At 45.4% G+C, this 27,287-nt stretch overlaps 1 protein-coding gene across 3 annotated transcripts in view; it reads right to left on the bottom strand.

Moving 5' to 3' along the window:
* Nucleotides 1-27,287, bottom strand: part of LOC115204586 (serine/threonine-protein kinase TAO1-like) — a 47,682-nt gene that overhangs the window by 6,959 nt on the left and 13,436 nt on the right. For all 3 annotated transcript variants that reach the window (XM_029770245.1, XM_029770243.1, XM_029770244.1), the window contains 10 exons: nt 26,320-26,433; nt 24,363-24,454; nt 24,121-24,214; nt 21,037-21,118; nt 18,630-18,797; nt 18,076-18,276; nt 15,072-15,206; nt 12,813-13,049; nt 8,910-9,038; nt 4,565-4,648 (listed from right to left, as the gene is read on the bottom strand). In XM_029770245.1, the coding sequence (XP_029626105.1) occupies nt 4,565-4,648; nt 8,910-9,038; nt 12,813-13,049; nt 15,072-15,206; nt 18,076-18,276; nt 18,630-18,797; nt 21,037-21,118; nt 24,121-24,214; nt 24,363-24,454; nt 26,320-26,433 (1,336 nt within the window). The remainder of the gene's footprint in view (nt 1-4,564; nt 4,649-8,909; nt 9,039-12,812; nt 13,050-15,071; nt 15,207-18,075; nt 18,277-18,629; nt 18,798-21,036; nt 21,119-24,120; nt 24,215-24,362; nt 24,455-26,319; nt 26,434-27,287) is intronic.

The raw sequence follows: 27,287 nt of genomic DNA on the forward strand, positions 1-27,287 counted from the left end.
ACGTCACCCACGACAGAGAACGGTTGATTGTCAAGGGCAATGAATTCCATTATTTTGGCTTTAATGGATTTTGCATTTAAGAAAATTTCAGCGAGACAACTCACTCTTCCAAATGACTGCTCGACTTGTTGACTGCTCAATCCACACAGCAGACACTCTAGGTTAGGATTGCTGTGTTGCACGTGTAGCGCAACATTTTACGAGGCGTCATTACGTCATGTACATACGTTATATAGGTATGCACGTCAGCTTTGACATTGGTTTTGCACATCGGCGTTAAACTAGACATTGGTCGATACCGATGTTGGCATTTTTAGCTAATATCGTCCCGATTATGATATGTTCACCGATATATCGTGCATCCCTACCCACAACCGCAGAGCTCTCCAGAGGGTGGTGCAGTCTGCACAACGCATCACCAGGGGCAAACTACCTGACCTCCAGGACACCTACAACACCCGATGTCACAGGAAGGCCAAAAAGATAATTAAGGACAACAACCACCCGAGCCACTGCCAGTTCACCCCGCTTCCATCCAGAAGGCGAGGTCTGATCCAGGTGAATCAAAGCTGGGACAGAGAGATTTAAAAACAGCTTCTATCTCAAGGCCATCAGATTGTTAAACAGCCACCACTAGCACAGAGAGGCACCTGCCTACCTACAGACTTGATATCATTAGCCACTTTAATAAATGAAACACTAGTCACTTTAATAAATGCCACTTTAAGAATGTTTACATATCTCATATGTATATACTGTATACTACATTATCTATTCTATTGCATCTTAGCTGCTCTGTCACTGCTCATCCATATATTTTATATTTTTATCCCATTCCTTTACGAGATTGTGTGTATTAGGTTTTGTTGTGGAGTTGTTAGATATTACCTGTTAGATACTGCTGCACTGTCGGATCTAGAAGCAGAAGCATTTAGCTAAAATCGCAATTACATCTGCTAACCATGTGTATGTGACCAATAAAATTTGATTTGATACTTGAGTAAAAGTAAAAATATCTTAATAGAAAATGACTCATGTAAAAGTGAAAGTCACCTAGTAAAATAGTACTTGAGTAAAAGTCTAAAAGTATTTGGTTTTAAATATATTTAAGTATCAAAATGTAATGTAATTGCTAAAATACACGTAAGTATCAAAAGCAAAAGTACAAATAATAAAAAATTCCTTAAATTACGCAAACCAGACTTCACAATTTAATTTTTTTAAATATTTGGATAGCCAGGGGCACACTCAGGCATAATTTACAAACAAAGCATTTGTGTTTAGTGAGTCAGTCAGATCAGAGGCATTGGGGAGGACAAGGGGTCTTCCCTTGATAAGTGTGTGAATTGGACAATTTTTTGTCCTGCTAAGCATTTAAAATGAAACGACTACTTTTGGGTGTCAGGGAAATGGATGGAGTAAAAAGTACATTATTTTCTTTAGGAATGTAGTGAAGTACAAGTAAAAGTTATCAAAAATATAAATAGTAAGGTACAGATTAAGCTAAAACTAAACTAAAAAAAGAAACGTCTTCTCACTGTCAACTGTGTTTATTTTCAGCAAGCTTAACGTGTAAATATTTGTACGAACATAACAAGATTCAACAACTGAGACATAAACTGAACAAGTTCCACAGACATGTGACTAACAGAAAAGGAATAATGTGTCCCTGAACAAAGGGGGCGTCAAAATCAAAAGTCACAGTCAATGCAGCTGGTGGCCACACTAGATACTAAGTACTGCAGTGCATCTCCTCCTCATGGACTGCACCAGATGTGCCAGTTATTGCTGTGAGATGTTACCCCACTCTTCCACCAAGGCACCTGCAAGTTCCCGAACATTTCTGGGGGGAATGGCCCTAGCCCTCACCCTCCGATCAAACAGGTCCCAGACGTGCTCAATGAGATTAAGATCCGGGCTCTTCGCTGGCCATGGCAGAACACTGACATTCCTGTCTTACAGGAAATCAGGCACAGAACGAGCAGAATGGCTATTGTCATGCTGGAGGGTCATGTCAAGATGAGCCTGCAGGAAGGGTACCACATGAGGGAGGAGGATGTCGTCCCTGTAACGCACAGCGCTGAGATTGTCATTGCAGGCAATCTCAGTCCGATGATGCTGTGACACACCGCCCCAGACCCTGACGGACCCTCCACCTCAATCCCACTCTAGAGTACAGGCCTCGGTGTAACGCTCATTCCTTCGAAGATAAACGCGAATCCAACCATCACCCCTGGTGAGACAAAACCACTACTTGTCAGTGAAGAGCACTTTTTGCCAGTCCTGTATGGTCCAGCAATGGTGGGTTTGTGCCCACAGGCAACGTTGTTGCCGGTGATGTCTGGTGAGGACCTGCCTTACAACAGGCCTACAAGCCCTCAGTCCGGCCTCTCTCAGCCTATTGTGGACAGTCTAAGCACTGATGGAGGGATTTTGCGTTCCTGGTGTAACTGTGACAATTGTTGTTTCCATCCTGTACCTGTCCCGCAGGTGTGATGTTTTGGATGTACCGATCCTATGCAGATGTTGTTACACGTGGTCTGCCACTGCTAGGACGATCAGCTGTCCGTCCTGTCTCCCTATAGCGCTGTCTTAGGCGTCTCACAGTACGGACATTGCAATTCATTGCCCGGCCACATCTGCAGTCCTCATGCCTCCTTGCAGCATGCCTAAGGCACGTTCACGCAGATGAGCAGGGACCCTGGGCATCTTTCTTTTGGTGTTTTTCAGAGTCAGTAGAAAGGCCTCTTTAGTGTCCTAAGTTTTCATAACTGTGACCTAAATTGCCTACCGTCTGTAAGCTGTTAGTGTCGACCGTTCCACAGGTGCATGATCATTTATTGTTTATGGTTCATTGAACAAGCATGGGAAACAGTGTTTAAACCCTTTACAATGAAGATCTGTGAAGTTATTTTGATTTTTACGAATTATCTTTGAAAGACAGGGTCCTGAAAAAGGGAAGGTTCTTTTTTTGCTGAGTTTACTTAAGTAGTACTTTAAAGTATTTTTACTTGAAGTACTTTACACCACTGCCACAACCCGATGCTGGCACTAAGACCGCACTCAACGAACTGTATAAGGCCATAAGCAAACAGGAAAATGCTCATCCAGAAGCGGCGCTCCTAGTGGCGGGGGACTGTAACGCAGACAAACTTAAATCCATTTTACCTCATTTCTTCCAGCATGTCACGTGCAACCAGAGGTGGAAAAAACCTCCACCTTTACTCCACACACAGAGATGCATACAAAGCTCTCCCTCGCCCTGCATTTGGTAAATATGACCATAATTATATCCTCCTGATTCCTGCTTACGAGAAAACTAAAGCAGGAAGTCCCCGTGACTCACTCAATACAGAAGTGGTCAGATGACGCAGATGCTACGCTATAGGACTGTTTTGCTAGCACAGACTGGAATACGTTCCGGGATTCTTCCAATGGCATTGAAGGGTATACCACCTCAGTCACCGGCTTCATCATAAGTGCATCGTCCCCACAGCAACCATACGTACATATCCCAACCAGAAGCCATGGATTACAGGCAACATCCACACCGAGCTAAAGCTAAGAGCTGCCGCTTTCAAGGAGCGGGACACTAATCCGGATGCTTATAAGAAATCCCGCTATGACCTCAGACAAAGTGTCAATACAGGACACACTGATCCTCAACACTGGGGCCCCTCAGGGGTGGATGCTTAGTCCCCTCCTGCACTCCCTGTTCACCAACGACTGCATGGCCAAGCACGACTCCAACATCATTATTAAGTTTGCTGACGACAACAGTGTTAGGCCTGATCACAGACAATGATGAGACAGCCTATAGGGAGGTCAAAGACCTGGCAGTGTGATGCCAGAACAACAACCTCTCCCTCAATGCTAGCAAGACAAAGGAGCTGATTGTGGACTACAAGAAACGGAGGGCCGAGCACATGCCCATCCACATTGATAGGGCTATAGTGGAGCGGACTGAGAGTTTAAAGTTCCCTGGTGTTCACGTCACCAATGAACTATCATGGTCCAAACACACCAAGACAGTCGTGAAGAGCGCACAACACCTTTTCTCCCTCAGGAGACTGAAAAGATTTGGCATCAAGAAGTCATACAGCTGCACCATCGAGAGCATCCTGACCGCTTGCATCCCCGACTGGCATGGCAACTGCTAAGCATCCGACCGTAAGGCGCTACAGAGGGTAGTGCGTACGGCCCAGTACATCACTGGGGACAAGCTTCCTACAATCCAGGACCTATATACTAGGCAGTGTTAGAGGAAGGACCAAAAAATTGGCAAAGACTCCAGTCACCCAAGTCATAGACTATTCTCTTTGCGACCGCACGGCAAGTGGTATCGGAGTGCCAATTCTAGGTCCAAAAGGCTCCTTAACAGCTTCTACCCCCAAGCCATAAGACTGCTGAACAATTAATCAAATGGCCACCCGGACTGTTTGCATTGACCCCCCCTTTTGATTTTACACTGCTGCTACTCGCTGTTTATCATCTATGCCACTACTTACATCTACAAATTACCTCGACTAACCAGTAATTTGTGTTGATGTAACTTGTACTGTACCTGGAAGTGCTGGATGTTCTCCTTCTGCTTAGACAGCCACTCCTGCTTCTCCTTCTTAGGGGTCGACTGGTTCTCACTCAACTCCTACAGGACAGAGAGAAGTGAGTGTGTGTACACCTCTCGTACCAGGTCCTGTTCCACATTGTGTGTGTGTGTGTGTGTGTGTGTGTGTGTGTGTGTGTGTGTTTGCGTGCGTGCGCTTGAACCAGGGACCCTCTGAACCCATCACCTAAAAAGCAGCACTAAATTACAAAATAAAATCCTTACCCTGTAAGCTTGTATATGGACGAATACGACAGTTTTGGTTTTGGATTGCTGACATACCTTGTTCATAGACTGCTTATAGGGTAAGGAAACCAAAGTCATTCTGTAATTCGTGTGAACTATCCTTTTAAGTTCATCTATTGCCTAGTTTAAAAAAGGTTAATAAAAAAGGCTATATATATATATATATATATATATATATATATATATATATATATATATATATATATATATATAACTACTTAAAAGTAATCAGATGTGCAGTCCAACTGCTCCCAGCCTCAGACTGGTGAAGCTCTCCTCAGGAAGAAGATAAAAAAGGTGTGGGGTCTAGACAGAAACTAGTTGCAATAAGTTGCCACTTACCAAACCAATCACATATTTACATTGGTAGAGCTCCTAACAGTTTGTGATTCTGATTTGCAACAGGCAGCATATGACACAGGGTACTAAAAGGTTGTCCGGGAAGGGGAACAGGAAATGCCTCTCCTGAGGGAAAACCACATTTCTACTCAGAGACAATCAATTGCGAGCGTTGAATGCCAGCACTCCCATTCAAATCGCAAAATCCAAATACTGAAGTTCCTCAGACTTCCAACAGTCAAGTCAACGAGACAAGATTTTGGAAGGACGATCACGCACGACTAGACTGCTCCAAACTGTAATTTACATATAAGCTCTGGTGCTTAAATTTGGCCCGCATCCCTCCAATATAAATGGACCATTACCCAGAGTGCTACTGAAGCCATGGTCCTTCAGAACTACTTCTAGGTCTAGATTGGTTGACGTCAAAGATGGACACTACTAGTCTACCACGCACTAACAGCTACCTAGCTAGCCGGCCCATATCGGTTAAACTCACCCTCCTTTGACCTGGTCTCCGCAGCAACCCCAGCAGCCGGGCATAGCCCAACTGAGTGATCCGGGTCAACAGCGTCAATGTAACAGTGTTGCTTCCATCCCTGTTCCTGTCCCTCACTGGGCTCGAACGAGGGGCGCGAAGTAGGGCCTGTCCCTGTTCACCCACGAAGCAGCGTTACCTGTGTGTGTGTGTGTGTGTGTGTGTGTGTGTGTGTGTGTGTGTGGATAGTATTCAGACCCCTTGACTTTTATACTTTGTTACATTACAGCCTAATTCTAAAATTGATAAAATTATTATTTTTTTTCTTCATCAAATCGACACAATTTCACGCAAAATGAGAAAGCAAAAACTGAAATGTCACATTTACATAATTATTCAGACCCTATACTCAGTACTTTGTTGAAGCGCCTTTGACAGCAATTACAGCCAGGAGTCTTCTTGGGTATTCTTCTTTGCAGATCCTCTCAAGCTCTGTCAGGTTGGATGGGGAGCTTTGCTGCCCAGCTGTTTTCAGGTCTCTCCAGAGATGTTCGATCGGGTTCAAGTCCGGGCTCTGGCTGGGCCATTAAGGACATTCAGAAACTTGTCCCAAAGCCACTCCTGTGTTGTCTTAGCTGTGTGCTTAGGATCGTTCTTCTGTCGGAAGGTGAACCCTCGCCCCAGTCAGGTCCTGAGCAGGTCTCTCTGTACTTTGCTCTGTTCATCTTTGCCTCGATCCTGACTAGTATCCCAGTCCCTGCTGCTAAAAAACATCCCCACAGCATGATGCTGCCACCACCATGCTTCACCGTAGGGATGGTGCCAGGTTTCCTCCAGAAATGACGCTTGGCATTCAGGCCAAAGAGTTCAATCTTGGTTTCATCAGACCAAATAATCTTGTTTCTAATGTTTTGAGTCCTTGAAGGTGCCTATTGGCAAACTTAAAGCAGGCTGTCATGTACCTTTTACTGAGGAATGGTTTCCGTCTGGCCACTCTACCACAAAGGCCTGATTGGTCGAGTGCTGCAGAGATGGTTGTCCTTCTGGAAGGTTCTCCCATTTCCACAGAGGAACTCTGGAGCTCTGTCAGTGACCATCAGGTTCTTGGTCACCTCCCTGACCAAGGTCCTTCTCCCCTGACAGCTCAGTTTGGTCGGGCGGCCAGCAAAAGGAAAAGTCAAGGTGATTCCACACTTATTCCATTTAAGAATAATGGAGGACACTGTGTTCTTGGGGACCTTCAATGCTGCAGACATTTTTTGGGACCCTTCCCCAGATCTGTGCCTCGACATAATCCTGTCTCGGAGCTCTACGGACAATTCCTTTGAGCTTATGGCTTGGTTTTTGCTTTGACATGCACTGTCAACAACCATAGTGTGTGTGTGTCTTTCCAAATCATGTCCAATCACTTGAATTTAAGTTGTAGAAACATCTAAAGGATGATCAATGGAAACAGGATGCATCAAGTCTCATAGCAAAGGGTCTGAATACTTACAGTTGAAGTCAGAAGCTTACATACACCTTAGCCAAATACATTTAAATTCAGTTTTAGACAATTCCTGACATTTAATCCAAGTAAGAATTCCCTGTTTTAGGTGAGTTAGGATCACCACTTTATTTTAATAATGTGAAATGTCAGAATAATAGTAGAGAGAATTATTTCTTTCAGCTTTTATTTCTTTTATCACATTCCCAGTGGGTCAGAAGTTTACATACACTCAATTAGTATTTGGTAGCATTGCCTTTAAATTGTTTAACTTGGATCAAATGTTTTGGGTAGCCTTCCACAAGCTTTTTACAATAAGTTGGGTGAATTTTGGCCCATTCCTCCTGACAGAGCTGGTGTAACTGAGTCAGGTTTGTAGGCCTCCTTGCTCACACACGCCTTTTCAGTTCTGCCCACAAATTTTCTATAGGATTGAGGTCAGGGCTTTGTGATGGCCACTCCAATACCTTGACTTTGTTATCCTTAAGCCATTTTGCCACAACTTTGGAAGTACGCGTGGGGCCATTGTCCATTTGGAAGACCCATTTGCAACCAAGCTATAACTTCCTGACTGACTGCTTCAACATATCCACAATTTTCCTGCCTCAAGATGCCATCTATTTTGTGAAGTGCACCAGTCCCTCCTGCAGCAAAGCACCCCCACAACATGATGCTGCTACCCCCGTGCTTCATGGTTGGGATGGGATTCTTCGGGTTGCAAGCCTCCCCCTTTTGCCTCCAAACATAATGATGGTCATTATGGCCAAACAGTTCTATTTTTGTTTCATCAGACCAGAGGACATTTCTCCAAAAAGTCTGATTATTGTCCCCATGTGCAGTTGCAAACTGTAGTCTGGCTTTTTTATGGCGGTTTTGGAGCAGTGGCTTCTTCCTTGCTGAGCGGCCTTTCAGGTTATGTCGATATAGGACTCGTTTTACTGTGGATATAGATATTTTTGTACCCGTTTCCTCTAGCATCTTCACAAGGTCCTTTGCTGTTGTTCTGGGATTGAATTGCACTTTTCGCACCAAAGTAAGTTCATCTCTAGGAGACAGAACGCATCTCCTTCCTGAGCGGTATGACAGCATGGTGTTTATACTTGCGTACTATTGTTTGTACAGATGAATGTGGTACCTTCAGGCATTTGGAAATTGCTCCCAAGGATGAACCAGACTTGTGGAGGTCCACAATTTAAATTTTTCTGGGGACTTTCTTTTGAGTTTCCCATGATGTCAAACAAAGAGGCACTGAGTTTGAAGGTAGGCCTTGAAATACATCCACAGGTACACCTCCAATTGACTCAAATGATGTAAATTAGCCTAACAGAAGATTCTAAAGCCATGACATCATTTTCTGGAATGTTCCAAGCTGTTTAAAGGCACAGTCAACTTAGTGTATGTAAACTTCTGATCCACTGGAATTGTGATACAGTGAATTATAAGTGACAATCTGTCTCTAAACAATTGTTGGAAAAATGACTTGTGTCATGCACAAAGTAGATGTCCCAACAGACTAGCCAAAACTATAGTTTGTTAACAAAAAATGTGTGGAATGGTTGAAAAACGAGTTTTAATGACTCCAACCTAAGTGTATGTAAACTTCCGACTTCAACTGTATGTAAATAAGGTATTTTCTGTAAACATTTCTAAAAACCTGTTTTCGCTTTGTCATTATGGGGTATTTTGTGTAGATTGATAGATATTTATGGAAAAAGAGAAAGGGTCTGAATACTTTCCGAATGCACTGTGTGTACCTCTTTAAGCTGCTCCTTGCGAAGTTTGTACTCTCGTTTCTGAGACTCCAGGAAGCTGCTGAGTTCTTTCTTCTGCTGGACCTGAATGTGCTGCTGGAACTTCTTCTCATCGTTGTTAAATGTCTTTGCCTGCACGCCCGCCCACACACACACACACACACACACACACACACACACACACACACACAAAAGAGAGAAAACCGCATGAACAGGAGTTGCAATGTATTAAGTTCTCATTGTCCTCTGTGTGGGGAGAGGAGACTGAAGGGCCAAATCAGGACTTAGAAATTCCATCAACCAATTTGCAGGCCAGAAAAAGGACAGTAATTTAAAAAATATATAAGTACTATATATAGGTCCAATACAATATAGATACTGTTTATAGGTCCATTATAATATAGACTACCTCATCCCCATATTGTTATTTATCTTCTTGCTGTTTTGCAACCCAGTAGCTATATTTGCACATCATCATCATCATCATCTGCACATCTATCACTCCAGTGTTAATGCTAAATTGTAATTATTTCGCCTCTATGGCCTATTTATTGCCTTACCTCCCTAATCTACTACATTTGCACACAATGTACATATACGTTTCTATTGTGTTATTGACTGTATGGTTATTTATGTGTATATTTGAAAAATATTAGAAAAATCTCAAATATAATATATTTTTTGGTTACTACCGTAATTTCCGGACTATTAAGCGCACCTGAATATAAGCCTCACCCACTGAATTTAAAAACTATTATTTTGAACATAAATAAGCCGCACATGTCTATAAGCCACAGGTGCCTACCGGTACATTGAAACAAATGAACTTTACACAGGCTTTAACGAAACACGGCTTGTAACAAAAAAAAATTAAATTAGCAGTAAACAGTAGCCTACCAAGAAAGTAATTGCTCCAGACCAAGCTCCCGTGCAGCAGCTCTATTTCCTTTTCCAACAGCCAGATCAATCGCCTTCAACTTGAAAGCTGCATCATATGCATTTCTCCGTGTCTTTGCCATGATGAGGGTGACAAAATGACTACCGTAATCAGAATGATGGGAAGTTTGAGAGCGCTCGATTTAATCTAAACAGTAAACAAAAAAGTTGTTTGACCTTAACCCGTTCGGCAATTTCATTGGTCTAATGAAAGCTTCATGCCACCAAAAAACTGAGCACGTCACAGAATGTGTGTTTTTTTTTAATTATTATTATTTAGCCGCGTCATTGTTTAAGCCGCGAGGTTCAAAGCGTGGGAAAAAAGTAGCGGCTTATAGTCCGGAAATTACGGTAAATGATTCCATATGTGTTATTTCATAGTTGATGTCTTCACTATTAATCTATAATGTAGAAAATAAACTCAGCAAAAAAAGAACCTTCCCTTTTTCAGGACCCTGTCTTTCAAAGATAATTCGTAAAAATCTAAATAACTTCACAGATCTTCATTGTAAAGGGTTTAAACATTGTTTCCCATGCTTGTTCAATGAACCATAAACAATGAATGAACATGCACCTGTGGAACGGTCATTAGGACACTAACAGCTTACAGACGGTAGTCAAGTAAGGTCACAGTTATAAAAACTTAGGACACTAAAGAGGCCTTTCTACGGACTCTGAAAAACATCAAAAGAAAGATCCCCAGGGTCCCTGCTCATCTGTGTGAACGTGCCTTAGGCATGCTGCAAAGAGGCATGAGGACTGCAGATGTGGCCAGGGCAATAAATTGCATAAAATTGTACGTCAGTACTGTGAGACGCCTAAGACAGAGCTACAGGGAGACAGGGCGGACAGCTGATCGTCCTCGCAGTGGCAGACCACGTGTAACACCTGCACAGGATCAGTACATCCGAACATCACACTTGCGGGACAGGTACAGGATGGCAACAACAATTGCCCGAGTTACACCAGGAACGCAAAATCCCTCCATCAGTGCTCAGACAGAGGCTGGACTGAGGGCTTGTAGGCCTGTTGTAAGGCAGGACCTCACCAGACATCACCGGCAACAACATCACCTATGAGCACAAACCCACCATCGCTGGACCATACAGGACTGGCATAAAATGCTCTTCACTGACAAGTAGTGGTTTTGTTTCACCGGGGGGGATGGTCGGGTTGGCGTTTATTGTCGAAGGAATGAGCGTTACACTGAGGCCTGTACTCTGGAGCGGGATCGATTTGGAGGTGGAGGGTCAATCATGGTCTGGGGAGGTGTGTCACAGCATCATCGGACTGAGCTTGTTGTCATTGCAGGCAATCTCAATGCTGTGCGTTACAGGGAAGACATCCTCCTCCCTCATGTGGTACCCTTCCTGCAGGCTCATCCTGACATGACAATGCCACCAGCTTGTTCTGTGAGTGATTTCCCGCAAGACAGGAATGTCAGTGTTCTGCCATGGCCAGCGAAGAGTCCGGATCTCAATCCCATTGAGCACGTCTGGGACCTGTTGGATCGGAGGGTGAGGGCTAAGGCCATTCCCCCCAGAAATGTCCGGGAACTTGTAGGTGCCTTGGTGGAAGAGTGGGGTAACATCTCACAGCAAGAACTGGTAAATCTGGTACAGTCCATGAGGAGGAGATGCACTGCAGTACTTAATGCAGCTGGTGGCCATACTAGATACGGACTGTTACTTTTGATTTTGACACCCCCTTTGTTCAGGGACACATTATTCCAGTCTCAACATTAACAGTGAAGAGGCGACTCCGGAATGCTGGCCTTCTAGGCGGAGATCCTCTGTCCAATGTCTGTGTTCCTTTGCCCATCTCAATCTTTTCTTTTTTTGGCCAGTCTGAGATATGGCTTTTTCTTTGCAACTCTTCGCAGCATCCCTGAGTTGCCTGTTCACTGTTGATGTTGAGACTGGTGTTTGCGGGTACTATTTAATGAAGCTGCCAGTTGACTTCTGAAGCGTCTGTTTCTCAAACTAGACACTGATGTACTTGTCCTCTTGCTCAGTTGTGCACCGGGGCCTCCCACTCTTTCTATTCAGGTTAGAGCCAGTTTGCACTGTTCTGTGAAGGGAGTAGTACACAGCGTTGTATGAGATCTTCAGTTTCTTGGCAATTTCTCGCATGGAATAGCCTCCCTTTCTCAGAACAAGAATAGACTGACGAGTTTCAGAAGAAAGTTCTTTGTTTCTGGCCATTTTGAGCCTGTAATCGAACCGACAAATGCTGATGCTCCAGATACTCAACTAGTCTAAAGAAGGCCAGTTTTATTGCTTCTTTAAATAAGCACAACAGTTTTCAGCTGTGCTAACATTATTGCAAAAGGGCTTTCTAATGAACAATTAGCCTTTTAAAATTATAAACTTGGATTAGCTAACACAACGTGCCATTGGAACACAGGAGTGATGGTTGATGATAATGGGCCTCTGTACGCCTGTGTAGATATTCCAATAAAAATCTCCCATTTCCAGCAACAATAGACATTTACAACATTAACAATGTCTACACTGTATTTCTGATCAATTTGATGTTATTTTAATGGACCAAAAAGTTAGCTCTTCTTTAAAAAATAAGGACATTAACTAAGTGACCCCAAACTTTTCAACGGTGGTGTGTGTGTGTGTGTGTATATCTATCGATCTCTCGGTCTCTGTGTGTGTAGGTCTGTCTCCGTGTGTGTGTGTGTATTAATGAAGTATACAGTATAAACCCTGGATTGCGTAAACGTATGTATTAAGGTCACTGTAATAAAATATACTTTGCAAAAAACGAAAGTAGACATTGATTAAGGCACTTCTAAAATCTGTTTTACAATGATGGGGAGTACAAACATGGCTGGCAGTGGCTTCAAAACAGTCAGCCATCAAGCCATTATATACATCATTCGTGTGCGTCTGTGTGTGTGTCATATATATCTCTGTGTGTGTGTGTGTCTCTGTGTGTGTGTGTCTCTTATCTCCGTACATCTTTCTCCATAGCGGCCTGGTGTCTCTTGACCAGTTTCTCTATCTCCTGGGCGAAGCTGTTCCTCTGGCTCTCCAGCTCTTTGTCCAGACGGAGTCGATGCTCATCCATCTCAGCCTTCAGCTTGTTCTCCAGACCCATCAGATGCTTCTGGTGCTGCCGTCTCATCCTCTTATAGCCGGACATCTGCTCCCTCAGCTCACTGTCCTGCTCGTGCTCCTGCATCTCACGAGTCACCTGGGAGGGGAAGAGAAAGAGAGAAAGTTAGAGAGATTTCTGTTAACTTACGGTTGTGATTACAGTCTCTGCTATAGTGTCACCTGTCCAAGGACTTGAGTGGTTTTTGGAATTTAGAGAAAGAGTTTCAAAAAAGAGATTCAAATAACAGAATAAAAGAGAGACATCTCACTAGTGAGGCAGTGCGTGTAGGTGTGTGTTCTCACCAGTGAGGCAGTGCGTGTAGGTGTGTGTTCTCACCAGTGAGGCAGTGTATGTTCTCACCAGTGAGGCAGTGTGTGTTCTCACCAGTGAGGCAGTGTGTGTTCTCACCAGTGAGGCAGTGTGTGTAGGTGTGTGTTCCCACCAGTGAGGCAGTGTGTGTTCTCACCAGTGAGGCAGTGTGTGTAGGTGTGTGTTCTCACCAGTGAGGCAGTGTGTGTAGGTGTGTGTTCTCACCAGTGAGGCAGTGTGTGTTCTCACCAGTGAGGCAGTGTGTGTTCTCACCAGTGAGGCAGTGTGTGTTCTCACCAGTGAGGCAGTGCGTGTAGGTGTGTGTTCTCACCAGTGAGGCAGTGTGTGTTCTCACCAGTGAGGCAGTGCGTGTTCTCACCAGTGAGGCAGTGCGTGTTCTCACCAGTGAGGCAGTGCGTGTTCTCACCAGTGAGGCAGTGCGTGTTCTCACCAGTGAGGCAGTGCGTGTTCTCACCAGTGAGGCAGTGCGTGTAGGTGTGTGTTCTCACCAGTGAGGCAGTGCGTGTTCTCACCAGTGAGGCAGTGCGTGTTCTCACCAGTGAGGCAGTGCGTGTTTTCACCAGTGAGGCAGTGCGTGTTCTCACCAGTGAGGCAGTGCGTGTTCTCACCAGTGAGGCAGTGCGTGTTTTCACCAGTGAGGCAGTGCGTGTTCTCACCAGTGAGGCAGTGTGTGTAGGTGTGTGTTCTCACCAGTGAGGCAATGTGTGTAGGTGTGTGTTCTCACCAGTGAGGCAGTGTGTGTAGGTGTGTGTTCTCACCAGTGAGGCAGTGTGTGTTCTCACCAGTGAGGCAGTGTGTGTTCTCACCAGTGAGGCAGTGTGTGTTCTCACCAGTGAGGCAGTGCGTGTAGGTGTGTGTTCTCACCAGTGAGGCAGTGTGTGTTCTCACCAGTGAGGCAGTGCGTGTTCTCACCAGTGAGGCAGTGCGTGTTCTCACCAGTGAGGCAGTGCGTGTTCTCACCAGTGAGGCAGTGCGTGTTCTCACCAGTGAGGCAGTGCGTGTTCTCACCAGTGAGGCAGTGCGTGTTCTCACCAGTGAGGCAGTGCGTGTAGGTGTGTGTTCTCACCAGTGAGGCAGTGCGTGTTCTCACCAGTGAGGCAGTGCGTGTTCTCACCAGTGAGGCAGTGCGTGTTCTCACCAGTGAGGCAGTGCGTGTTCTCACCAGTGAGGCAGTGCGTGTTCTCACCAGTGAGGCAGTGCGTGTTCTCACCAGTGAGGCAGTGCGTGTAGGTGTTTGTTCTCACCAGTGAGGCAGTGCGTGTAGGTGTTTGTTCTCACCAGTGAGGCAGTGCGTGTAGGTGTTTGTTCTCACCAGTGAGGCAGTGCGTGTAGGTGTGTGTTCTCACCAGTGAGGCAGTGCGTGTAGGTGTGTGTTCTCACCAGTGAGGCAGTGCGTGTAGGTGTGTGTTCTCACCAGTGAGGCAATGTGTGTTCTCACCAGTGAGGCAGTGCGTGTAGGTGTGTGTTCTCACCAGTGAGGCAGTGTGTGTTCACCAGTGAGGCAGTGTGTGTTCTCACCAGTGAGGCAGTGCGTGTAGGTGTGTGTTCTCACCAGTGAGGCAGTGCGTGTTCTCACCAGTGAGGCAGTGCGTGTAGGTGCGTGTACTCACCAGTGAGGCAGTGCGTGTACTCACCAGTGAGGCAGTGCGTGTACTCACCAGTGAGGCAGTGCGTGTACTCACCAGTGAGGCAGTGCGTGTACTCACCAGTGAGGCAGTGCGTGTACTCACCAGTGAGGCAGTGCGTGTAGGTGTCTGTTCTCACCAGTGAGGCAGTGTGTGTTCTTACCAGTGAGGCAGTCCGTATGGTAGCGAAGTGTTCTCTGTTGCGTTCTCTGTAGTGTTTCCTTGGGGGTTGAGCGACCGGGGTCTCAGTGGGATGGCCCTGCACCTCTGGGTCACCATGGTAACCCTCCTCTTCCTCCTGGCCAAGGCATTGTCATCATTATCAACATCATGTGTACATGCAGAGAGTATTATTATTATATATATATATATATATATATATAAAAATGTAGTGGTGTATAAAGCAATGCGTGTGTATAGCGGTGTGTGTATCAAGGTGTGTAACGTGGTGTGTGTGTGGAATGTATAGCAGTTTATACAACGGGTGGGTCTAATCCTGGACGCTGATTGGTTAAAACCACATTCCAGCTGGTGTCTATTCCACAAATTACCACCGGCTAAATCGATGACGTTAAAATGCCTATTTACTCTGTACCGTTTAAACTGCTTAATCCTGTCAGCCCAGCCAGGCAATTTATAAACTTGATCTCCACTATAAAAGCATCTAGACATTATCTCACATTTCTTTTAGACTAACATTTAGTTTTCAACAGAGGAGATTTGTATAAACCTTGCCGTCTGTCTCTCTGACATTTGCAACATGGCTTCACTGTTGAAATTCCATCCCCAGCTGTCCCATAGTAATGAATGTGTTGGGAGTCGGGACGAGATAGACAGGCAGCTTTTCTCAGCCAGTCGAAAATCACCATTATTTTTAAGGACATATACAAAGAAATGTCAATAGAAAACAGGTCAAATTAAACGAAATGCAGATAGTTAGCAGTCTTTCCAGCTTCAGTTTGACGTGATTGTGTTAGCTGTGTTGTTGGCTGTGTTGTTGGCTAGCTCCTCTGAACAACAGTGACCTGACGAGAGAGAGCACATTTTCTATGCCATGTGAAATCGCACATCGTTATGGATGTCTCCAAATAAATGTCACTAGACAACAGCTTAAAAAAATGCAAATGCAGCTACTTATCCTGGCTGCACTGCACTGCTGCTGTTATTCTGGCTGCACTATTTGACGTGACTAAGTTAGCCATAGTTGACTAGCTAGCAAGGGATAAGAACGTCACAAACGAACGACTGGGTCACGTCCATAGATACAGAACAAAAAGACTGAATGACAGGGTCGCATCTCTGGCAACCCGAACCGATAGAACAAACGACCAGCCAGCTTGGGTAGCAAACCTAGATTTGTGTTGGGACTACAGTACCAGTCAGTACACACCCACTCATTCAAGGGGTTTTCTTTATTTTTACTATTTTCAACATTGTAGAATAATAGTGAAGACATAAAAACTCTGAAATAACACATATGGAATCATGTAGTAATCAAAAACAAGAGTTAAACAAATCAAAATATATTTTATATTTTAGAATCTTCAAAATAGCCAGCCTTTGCCTTGATGACAGCTTTGCATTCTCTGAACCAGCTTCACCTGGAATACTTCTCCAACAATCTTGAAGGAGTTCCAACATACGCTGAGCACTTTTTGGCTGCTTTTCCTTCACTCTGCGGTCCAACTCATCCCAAACCATCTCAATTGGGTTGAGGTCGGGTGATTGTGGAGGCCAGGTGATCTGATGTGGCACTGAAATAGCCCTTACACAGCCTGGAGGTGTGTTTTAGGTAATTGTCCTTTTGAAAAACAAATGATAGTCCCACTAAGCGCAAAACAGATGGGATGGAGTATCGCTGTAGAACGCTGTGGTAGCCATTCTGGTTAAGTGTACCATGAATTCTAAATTAATCACTGACAGTGTCACCAGCAAAGCACCCCCACACCATCACACTTCCTCCTCCATTCTTCACGGTGGGAACCCCACATGCAGAGATCATCCGTTCACCTACTCTGCGTCTCACAAAGACACGGCGGTTGGAACCCAAAAATGTTACATTTGGACTCATCAGAGCAAAGGACAGATTTCCACCGGTCTAATGTCCATTGCTCGTGTTTCTTGGCCCAAGCAAGTCTCTTCTTCTTATGGGTGTCCTTTAGTAGTGGTTTCTTTGCAGCAATTCAACAATGAAGGCCTGATTCACACTGTCTCCTCTGAACAGTTGATGTTGAGATGTCTGTTACTTGGACTCTGAAGCATTTATTTGGGCTGCAGTTTCTGAGGCTGGTAACTCTAATGAACTTATCCTCTGCAGCAGAGGTAACTCTGGGTCTTCCTTTCCTGTGGTGGTCCTCATGAGAGCCAGTTTAATCATAGCGGTTGATGGTTTTTGCGAATGCACTTGAAGGAACTTTCAAAGTTCTTGAAATTTTCAAGATTGACTGACCTTCATGTCTTTAAGTAATGATGGACTGTTGATTCTCTTTGCTTATTTGAGCTGTTCTTGCCATAATATGGTCTTAGTCTTTTACCAAATAGGGCTATCTTCTGTATACCACCTCTACCATGTCACAACACAACTGACTGGCTCAAACGCATTAAGGAGAGAAATTCCACAAATTAACTTCTAACACGGCACACCTGTTAATTGAAATGCATTCCAGGTGATTACCTCATGAAGATGGTTGAGAGAATACCAAGAGTGTGCAAAGCTGTCATCAAGGCAAAGGGTGGCTACTTTGAAGAACCACAAATATAAAATATATTTTGATTTGTTTAACACTTTTTTGGTTACTACATGATTCCATATGTGTTATTTCATAGTTTTAATGTCTTCACTATTATTCTACAATGTAGAAAATAGTACAAATAAATAAAAACCATTGAATGAACAGGTGTTTCCAAACTTTTGACTGGTACTGTATATCTCGCGGAAGGAGGAAATAGTATGAATAAATTAATCAAAATAAAGTTTTTAAATGAAAAGATGTCAATCATTTGAATATGTTGGTAACCCGTTGTATAAAAGTGATAATGCCTTTGAAGCCGGTGTCTGGAGGATATATTGGCACAGGTTGCTTAGTCTCGGGCCTAACACCCATGCCAATATATCCTGCAAACAGCAGCTTCTCAGCCATCATCACTTCAGTGTGAAGTAGCCCCACCAGTTTGAGGTGTATGACAGAGCTGTTGGACATGACCGTGTGGTCTCCCTCCATCAGGTCCAGCTCACTGCGGTCGTCCTGTGCTGCTTCATTCAGACTGTTGACTGAGCTGCTCTGGGAGCTGATAGACATACTGGGGATGGACTGGTTACTGCCCACACTGTTCACTGTGTCTGTACGACCTGCACCGTGCTCCACCTCCTAGACAGAGAGAGAGAGACAGACAGACAGACAGCGAGAGACAGACAGCGAGAGAGAGAGAGACAGCAAGAGAGAGAGACAGACAGCGAGAGAGAGAGAGAGACAGACAGACAGAGAGAGAGAGAGAGAGAGAGAGACAGCGAGAGAGAGAGAGAGACAGACAGACAGAGAGAGAGAGACAGACAGAGAGAGAGAGAGGGAGACAGACAGCCTCACAAATAGGAAAACAGAGAGTGGTCAGATAGTATGTTCAGCTTCATCCCCTGGCTGCTACCTCTGCTCTGATTGGTACTGAAGATTACATGCAAACTACCCCCCACACACACATCCTCTTCCCCTTCACCACTACACACCTCGTCTCCGTCCTGTGTCTCAGCCTGTGGTCCGTTGTGAGCTTCCTGGAACAGGATCTTCTTCATCTTACGGTACTGCAGGTTGTCCAGCTCCCTGACCGCCTCTTTGGTCCTCAGGATCAGATCCATCAGAACAGAGTCTGGACGCTCTCGTTGGACAAACGCATGCTACAGGAGGAGAGAGGGGGAGGAGAGAGGGGGAGGAGAGAGGGGGAGGAGAGAGGGGGAGGGAGGGTACGTGTGAAGGAGAGGAAGGACGGGGTAAAGTTAATTTATTCATTCAGGCCTATTCAGTTCACCAGTTGACATTTACATAGCACTATTTTTAGGGTGTTTTCACACTTGGTTCCTTTCAGACAATTTTAGTGAACTCAGTGCAGTTGGAACTGAGACCTCTCAAAAGAACCCCGAAACGAACCGAACTGAGATCTCGAGAGGTGGTCGGAGTTCAGTTCGCTTGAATTCTGCGGTCCGGTCCCTTTTATTAGGGCAATGTGAACTCAAAGCTTCCCAGGTTTGCTTGTCATTATTCCTGCACGACACACTAGACTACTGCTACACCGTTTCCCCTGCCATAACCCCTCACACTAGACTACTGCTACACCGTTTCCCCTGCCATAACCCCTCACACTAGACTACTGCAAAACTGTTTCCCCTGCCATAACCCCTCACACTAGACTACTGCTACACCGTTTCCCCTGCCATAACCCCTCACACTAGACTACTGCTACACTGTTTCCCCTGCCATAACCCCTCCCACTAGACTACTGCTACACCGTTTCCCCTGCCATAACCCCTCACACTAGACTACTGCTACACCGTTTCCCCTGCCATAACCCCTCACACTAGACTACTACAACACCGTTTCCCCTGCCATAACCCCTCACACTAGACTACTGCTACACCGTTTCCCCTGTCATAACCCCTCACACTAGACTACTGCTACACCGTTTCCCCTGCCATAACCCCTCACACTAGACTACTGCTACACCGTTTCCCCTGACATAACCCCTCACACTAGACTACTGCAACACTGTTTCCCCTACTATAACCCCTCACACTAGACTACTGCAACACCGTTTCCCCTGCCATAACCCCTCACACTAGACTACTGCTACACCGTTTCCCCTGCCATAACCCCTCACACTAGACTACTGCTACACCGTTTCCCCTGCCATAACCCCTCACACTAGACTACTGCTACACCGTTTCCCCTGCCATAACCCCTCACACTAGACTACTGCTACACCGTTTCCTCTGCCATAACCCCTCACACTAGACTACTGCTACACCGTTTCCCCTGTCATAACCCCTCACACTAGACTACTGCTACACCGTTTCCCCTGCCATAACCCCTCACACTAGACTACTGCTACACCGTTTCCCCTGCCATAACCCCTCACACTAGACTACTGCTACACCGTTTCCCCTGCCATAACCCCTCACACTAGACTACTGCTACACCGTTTCCTCTGCCATAACCCCTCACACTAGACTACTGCTACACCGTTTCCCCTGTCATAACCCCTCACACTAGACTACTGCTACACCGTTTCCTCTGCCATAACCCCTCACACTAGACTACTGTAACACCGTTTCCCCTGTCATAACCCCTCACACTAGACTACTGCTACACTGTTTCCCCTGCCATAACCCCTCACACTAGACTACTGCTACACCGTTTCCCCTGCCATAACCCCTCACACTAGACTACTGCTACACCGTTTCCCCTGCCATTGAATAGAGAGAAGACGGTAATCTATAGGCTGGGCCAATTGTGCGCCGACCCATGGGTCTCCCGGTTGCGGCCGGCTGCGGGAATCGAACCCAGAATCTCTAGTGGCACAGCTAGCACTGCGATGCAGTGCCTTAGACCACTGCGCCACTCGGAAGTCTTTTGTCTCATATTTTAAGCAAATGCAATCTATAAGATTCCAAAATGTAAGTAGGCTTTATCACAACCAGCCGTGATTGGGAGTCCCATAGGGCGGAGCACAATTAGCCCAGCGTTGTCTGGTGTAGGCCGTCATTGTAAAATAAGAATTTGTTCTTAACTGACTTGCTAGTTAAGTAAAGGTTAAATAAAAATGTTTATATATCTAGCTGTCCGAGAACAGATTCTGATGGAATGGCTCATCCTGCACTTTGTAAAAACCCAAAGTTCATTGAGTGAAAGTTGGAAAAATATCTTGGTTCGTTTTTAAGCATAGTGATGTGAATGCAACAAGGACTCAGTCCACAAAACAGGTGAAGTAAACTATTTTGTGAATACAGAGAGCACAGTTCTTTAGCTTTTTTTAACCCCCGAGTTCACTTTAAAGAGGACTGAGATCGGTTATTTTAAAAGAGGACTATATGTGGAAAAAACCTAAAAACTCAAATCTTCATGTCAAAGAAGTGTTCTCACGTTTAGTAGATGGTCAGACTTGGGTCTATCCTGGGGGATTTTCTGAAGGCAGGAATCAACAAAGTTTCTAAAGTAATCCGTCCTGCATAGAGAGAGGAAGGGAAGGAGGGAGGAAAGAGGGATAAAGGGCAAGAGGAAGAAAAAAAAAAAACATTGTCACAATTATATTACAGTAACAGTAAAATCCATCACCTATGATAGCCCTAATCCATGATAGCCCTAATCCGTGATAGCTATAGTACTACAATAAAATGCTATATCCTTATGAAAATACCTTGAGTTGTGTGTGTGTGTGTGTGTGTGTGTGTCTCAGTGTTTCCGTTATGAAAATGTGGCATAGGAATTTCGAGAAATGTACCGGACCCCGTATGCATCGGGTGCGTACCCTGATTAGGGCGTCCCCCCACGGCACTCATGGTAATTCATCTGAACAGAACGTGCAAGTGGAGGATGCAATGACGTGTCCTTCTTTACCGCTCACATTGAAGACGTTAGAAGAACTGACCACATTTCATTTTCCTCAGATAACAAGATGAGTAACGAACAGCTAAATCACTAGCCAAGGCATACGAGCCATGTGAGTTAAGTTTGGGGGAAGCAAATGTACACCATAAATGCACCTTTAAAATAAAGCATTCCAAGCATCGTCGCATTTGCAGAGACTTATGTAAGACAGCCTACTATTTAGAATGTGATGAGTAGATTGGCCAGTTAATAATTTAGGTTTATAATATAACTGAATCACTGTTTGCAAAAAAGCCAGTTCAAAGCATGGCTGAGTGGCGTATAGCGTAGAGGCCTGGGCTACAGGCCATATCAGATATGTTCTTTCTTTGTACGGGAAAACACATTTCATACAATTCTACTACACTTTGTATGACTGGAGACATCAGCAGAATATTTTTTAATATGACAAACAGATCAATAAAACCAACGTTGTCCATATAAACAGGTCTAAGAGGAGACACATAGAAAATGACATCCATCTAAACTGGAGGAGGAAATGATTGTCCAGAAACAAACATAAGTGGTACAGACCCAACAATGATAAAGAGTGAACATGCTCAGTGCCCACTCACTGGGGATATGACAGATGCTCTCTGCTGGTGCCTATAAGATAGCCTATAGGCCTACTGTTGTTCGCTCAATTAAGTTGAGAATTTTGATAACTATAAAGACAGCTGAGAGACTTTTCATTATCTTTGCTTTACAAAAGCCATTTGTTTTCCAAACTATGTTTTCTCAGGATTTGATGTAGAAATATAGTGATATGCCTGGCAGGGCCCCTCTACTTATCACTGAGTCACAACTCAGCAATCATCTATTTGGTATTTGGCGCGCACGCTGCCTTTCTTTCTGACTGTAGGCAATGCCATTTAAAACGATCCACAACTTATCATTTTTTATAGCTAGGGGAAGCTAAATGATCCTCTTTGGCCAAATCATGCTTTAGTAGCCTATTCTGAATGATTGTATTTATTTCTGTATAGACAGTAGGCTAATTAGGCTATATCATTTTGGCAATTTAATTCAATTCACTTAGCTTCCCCAAGCCTTACGGACGCGCCGCCTATGTCAATCTACTATCCCCCACAGTAGAACAGTGTACCTATTCTATTGGTCAGCTTGTGGAGAAAGAAATAGCCCAAACAGACTCCGGGACAGTTGTGGGACAATAGATACAACCAGTAGGCCTAGACTACATCAACAAAAACATTCAAAAGCAATGTCTGATGCAACATATTACACCGTTTAGCTTCAAATGTTGATAAACTGTTATTTCTTCACATTATTAGGGCAGCAATGCACCAAGGCAATAGGCTACGCGCAAATGTGAATTTGGCTACTGGACAATGAAAGAAAGTTAAACCAATAGAACACGAGATAAATATCTTACTGGTTTCAAACGGCCCGTCTTCAGACAAAGTCTTTATCAAGGGCCCGTCTTCAGACAAAGTCTTTATCAAGGGCCCGTCTTCAGACAAAGTCTTTATCAAGGGCCCGTCTTCAGACAAAGTCTTTATCAAGGGCCCGTCTTCAGACAAAGTCTTTATCAAGGGCCCGTCTTCAGACAAAGTCTTTATCAAGGGCCCGTCTTCAGACAAAGTCTTTATCAAGGGCCCGTCTTCAGACAAAGTCTTTATCAAGGGCCCGTCTTCAGACAAAGTCTTTATCAAGGGCCCGTCTTCAGACAAAGTCTTTATCAAGGGCCCGTCTTCAGACAAAGTCTTTATCAAGGGCCCGTCTTCAGACAAAGTCTTTATCAAGGGCCCGTCTTCAGACAAAGTCTTTATCAAGGGCCCGTCTTCAGACAAAGTCTTTATCAAGGGCCCGTCTTCAGACAAAGTCTTTATCAACGGCCCGTCTTCAGACAAAGTCTTTATCAACGGCCCGTCTTCAGACAAAGTCTATCAGATAATTGCCTCAACTGGTTTTGCCTACTGACTACTTTGAAGCAAGGTAAAACATGCCTCATATTACGTTGTAAAATGTTCAGCTTTCAAACAATGAAGTATATGTTTTCAAAACGCACCCTGCCTCCACCTCATTGCAAAGTGGTGTGTGAGGTGCTGATGAAGCCTGTCTTCCGTTATGCATATGAATGGCGAATGGGAAGCGTGTTTCAATTACCAGTTGAGAAATAAAAATAGTAGCTCTTTTTAAATCGCGTCCCAAAAACTATTTAAAAAAAAAACAGGACGGGCCTTATAAAAGCACTGTGAGAGATTTTCCACATGTGATAAGATATAACGAATATACACACACGGCAATTTAATTCCACTAAATGACGCAAATTAACCCAGAATTAGTTAAGTATGACCGGTCAAATGTATTTACATCAACTGCTAAAATGCATTATTCCGCAATGGGATTCCTTTTTCGCTCCCTGACTATTATCCGGTACAAACTTGATTTATCTGTGCTGAACTTTTTTATTTTATTTTTACAGCTAACGGAAACTCTGGTGTGAGAGTGAGAGAGTGAGAGAGTGAGTGAGTGAGTGAGTGAGTGAGTGAGTGAGTGAGTGAGTGAGTGAGTGAGTGAGTGAGTGAGAGAGAGAGAGAGAGAGTCTAACACACTCACCAGTCGCTGGACTGCAGCGTAGGGCTCTCATTCTGCGCTATGTGGTATAAGGCACTCATAGCGTTCATATTGAACAGAGGAGGCTTCCTCTCCGCTGCACACAAGAGATACACACAGATTAGTCACATACACAAACAATGTTTACACACACAGTATGTTGCACATATAAACAATCGAAAACCACCCACACACACACACACACACACACACACACACGTGCGCACCCCCACACATCTACCTACCTAGTTCTACACAGGTAATCCCCAGGGACCAGACGTCCACCTTCCCATCATACTGGCCCTCGTCCATGGCCAAGATCACTTCTGGGGCCATCCTGGAGACAGGGGGAGGGGGAAGAGCAAGGAGGAGGGGAAGAGGAGAGGAGGAGAGGAAGAGAGGGAGAAAGAGACAGCTCAATTACAATCATTGAACATTTTGCCAACAGAGATGGTGCATAATGGCACAGGTAGACCGTATAGAAGGCACGTCAGGTAGACCCTATAGAAGGCACGTCAGGTAGACCCTATAGAAGGCACGTCAGGTAGACCCTACAGAAGGCACGTCAGGTAGACCCTACAGAAGGCACGTCAGGTAGACCCTACAGAAGGCACGTCAGGTAGACCCTACAGAAGGCACGTCAGGTAGACCCTACAGAAGGCACGTCAGGTAGACCCTACAGAAGGCACGTCAGGTAGACCCTATAGAAGGCACGTCAGGTAGACCCTATAGAAGGCACGTCAGGTAGACCCTATAGAAGGCACGTCAGGTAGACCCTATAGAAGGCACGTCAGGTAGACCCTATAGAAGGCACGTCAGGTAGACCCTATAGAAGGCACGTCAGGTAGACCCTATAGAAGGCACGTCAGGTAAACCCTATAGAAGGCACGTCAGGTAGACCGTATAGAAGGCACGTCAGGTAGACCCTACAGAAGGCACGTCAGGTAGACCCTACAGAAGGCACGTCAGGTAGACCCCATAGAAGGCACGTCAGGTAGACCCTACAGAAGGCACGTCAGGTAGACCCCACAGAAGGCACGTCAGGTAGACCCCATAGAAGGCACGTCAGGTAGACCCTACAGAAGGCACGTCAGGTAGACCCCATAGAAGGCACGTCAGGTAGACCCCACAGAAGGCACGTCAGGTAGACCCCATAGAAGGCACGTCAGGTAGACCCCACAGAAGGCACGTCAGGTAGACCCCATAGAAGGCACGTCAGGTAGACCGTATAGAAGGCACGTCAGGTAGACCCTATAGAAGGCACGTCAGGTAAACCGTATAGAAGGCACGTCAGGTAGACCCCACAGAAGGCACGTCAGGTAGACCCCATAGAAGGCACGTCAGGTAGACCCTACAGAAGGCACGTCAGGTAGACCCCATAGAAGGCACGTCAGGTAGACCCCACAGAAGGCACGTCAGGTAGACCCCATAGAAGGCACGTCAGGTAGACCCCACAGAAGGCACGTCAGGTAGACCCCATAGAAGGCACGTCAGGTAGACCGTATAGAAGGCACGTCAGGTAGACCCTATAGAAGGCACGTCAGGTAAACCGTATAGAAGGCACGTCAGGTAGACCCTATAGAAGGCACGTCAGGTAAACCCTATAGAAGGCACGTCAGGTAGACCGTATAGAAGGCACGTCAGGTAGACCCTATAGAAGGCACGTCAGGTAGACCCCATAGAAGGCACGTCAGGTAGACCCCATAGAAGGCACGTCAGGTAGACCCCATAGAAGGCACGTCAGGTAGACCCTATAGAAGGCACGTCAGGTAGACCGTATAGAAGGCACGTCAGGTAGACCCTATAGAAGGCACGTCAGGTAGACCCTACAGAAGGCACGTCAGGTAGACCCTACAGAAGGCACGTCAGGTAGACCCTACAGAAGGCACGTCAGGTAGACCCTACAGAAGGCACGTCAGGTAGACCCTACAGAAGGCACGTCAGGTAGACCCTACAGAAGGCACGTCAGGTAGACCCTATAGAAGGCACGTCAGGTAGACCCTATAGAAGGCACGTCAGGTAGACCCTATAGAAGGCACGTCAGGTAGACCCTATAGAAGGCACGTCAGGTAGACCCTATAGAAGGCACGTCAGGTAGACCCTATAGAAGGCATGTCAAGAAATAAAAACTTGTCATCACACTGGGTCAAAGCTTTCCCCCCTGGTAGACCCCGCTGACTGTCGGGATCTGTTGTTCCTCACCAATATGGCGTCCCCACAAAGGAGTTGGCTGGCGAGGCAATGGAGGCGGAGCCAAAGTCAGCTAGCTTGACCTGCCCTGGCTCCGTCAGGAGGATGTTACCAGCCTTGATGTCTCTGGAGAGGGAGAGAGGGATGGAGAGGGAGAGAGGTGGGGGAGGGATGGAGAGAACGAGATTTTCAAAACAGTACTTTGGACCACATGCTAATCTCGTTACAGACAAGCCCCACTGGGTCAGTAGGTGTAATCTCATTACGGACAAGCCCCACTGGGTCAGTAGGTGTAATCTCAATATGGACAAGCCCCACTGGGTCAGTAGGTGTAATCTCGTTGTTAGACAAGCACCACTGGGTCAGTAGGTGTAATCTCAATATGGACAAGCCCCACTGGGTCAGTAGGTGTAATCTCGTTACAGACAAGCCCCACTGGGTCAGTAGGTGTAATCTCAATATGGACAAGTACCACTGGGTCAGTAGGTGTAATCTCAATATGGACAAGTACCACTGGGTCAGTAGGTGTAATCTCGTTGTTAGACAAGCACCACTGGGTCAGTAGGTGTAATCTCAATATGGACAAGCCCCACTGGGTCAGTAGGTGTAATCTCAATATGGACAAGCCCCACTGGGTCAGTAGGTGTAATCTCGTTACAGACAAGCACCACTGGGTCAGTAGGTGTAATCTCAATATGGACAAGCCCCACTGGGTCAGTAGGTGTAATCTCGTTACAGACAAGCCCCACTGGGTCAGTAGGTGTAATCTCAATATGGACAAGTACCACTGGGTCAGTAGGTGTAATCTCAATATGGACAAGTACCACTGGGTCAGTAGGTGTAATCTCAATATGGACAAGCACCACTGGGTCAGTAGGTGTAATCTTGTTGTTAGACAAGCACCACTGGGTCAGTAGGTGTAATCTTGTTGTTAGACAAGCACCACTGGGTCAGTAGGTGTAATCTCGTTGTTAGACAAG

This window comes from Salmo trutta, chromosome 12 (genome assembly GCF_901001165.1).
Source record: "Salmo trutta chromosome 12, fSalTru1.1, whole genome shotgun sequence".
Classification (NCBI taxonomy): Eukaryota; Metazoa; Chordata; class Actinopteri; order Salmoniformes; family Salmonidae; genus Salmo; species Salmo trutta.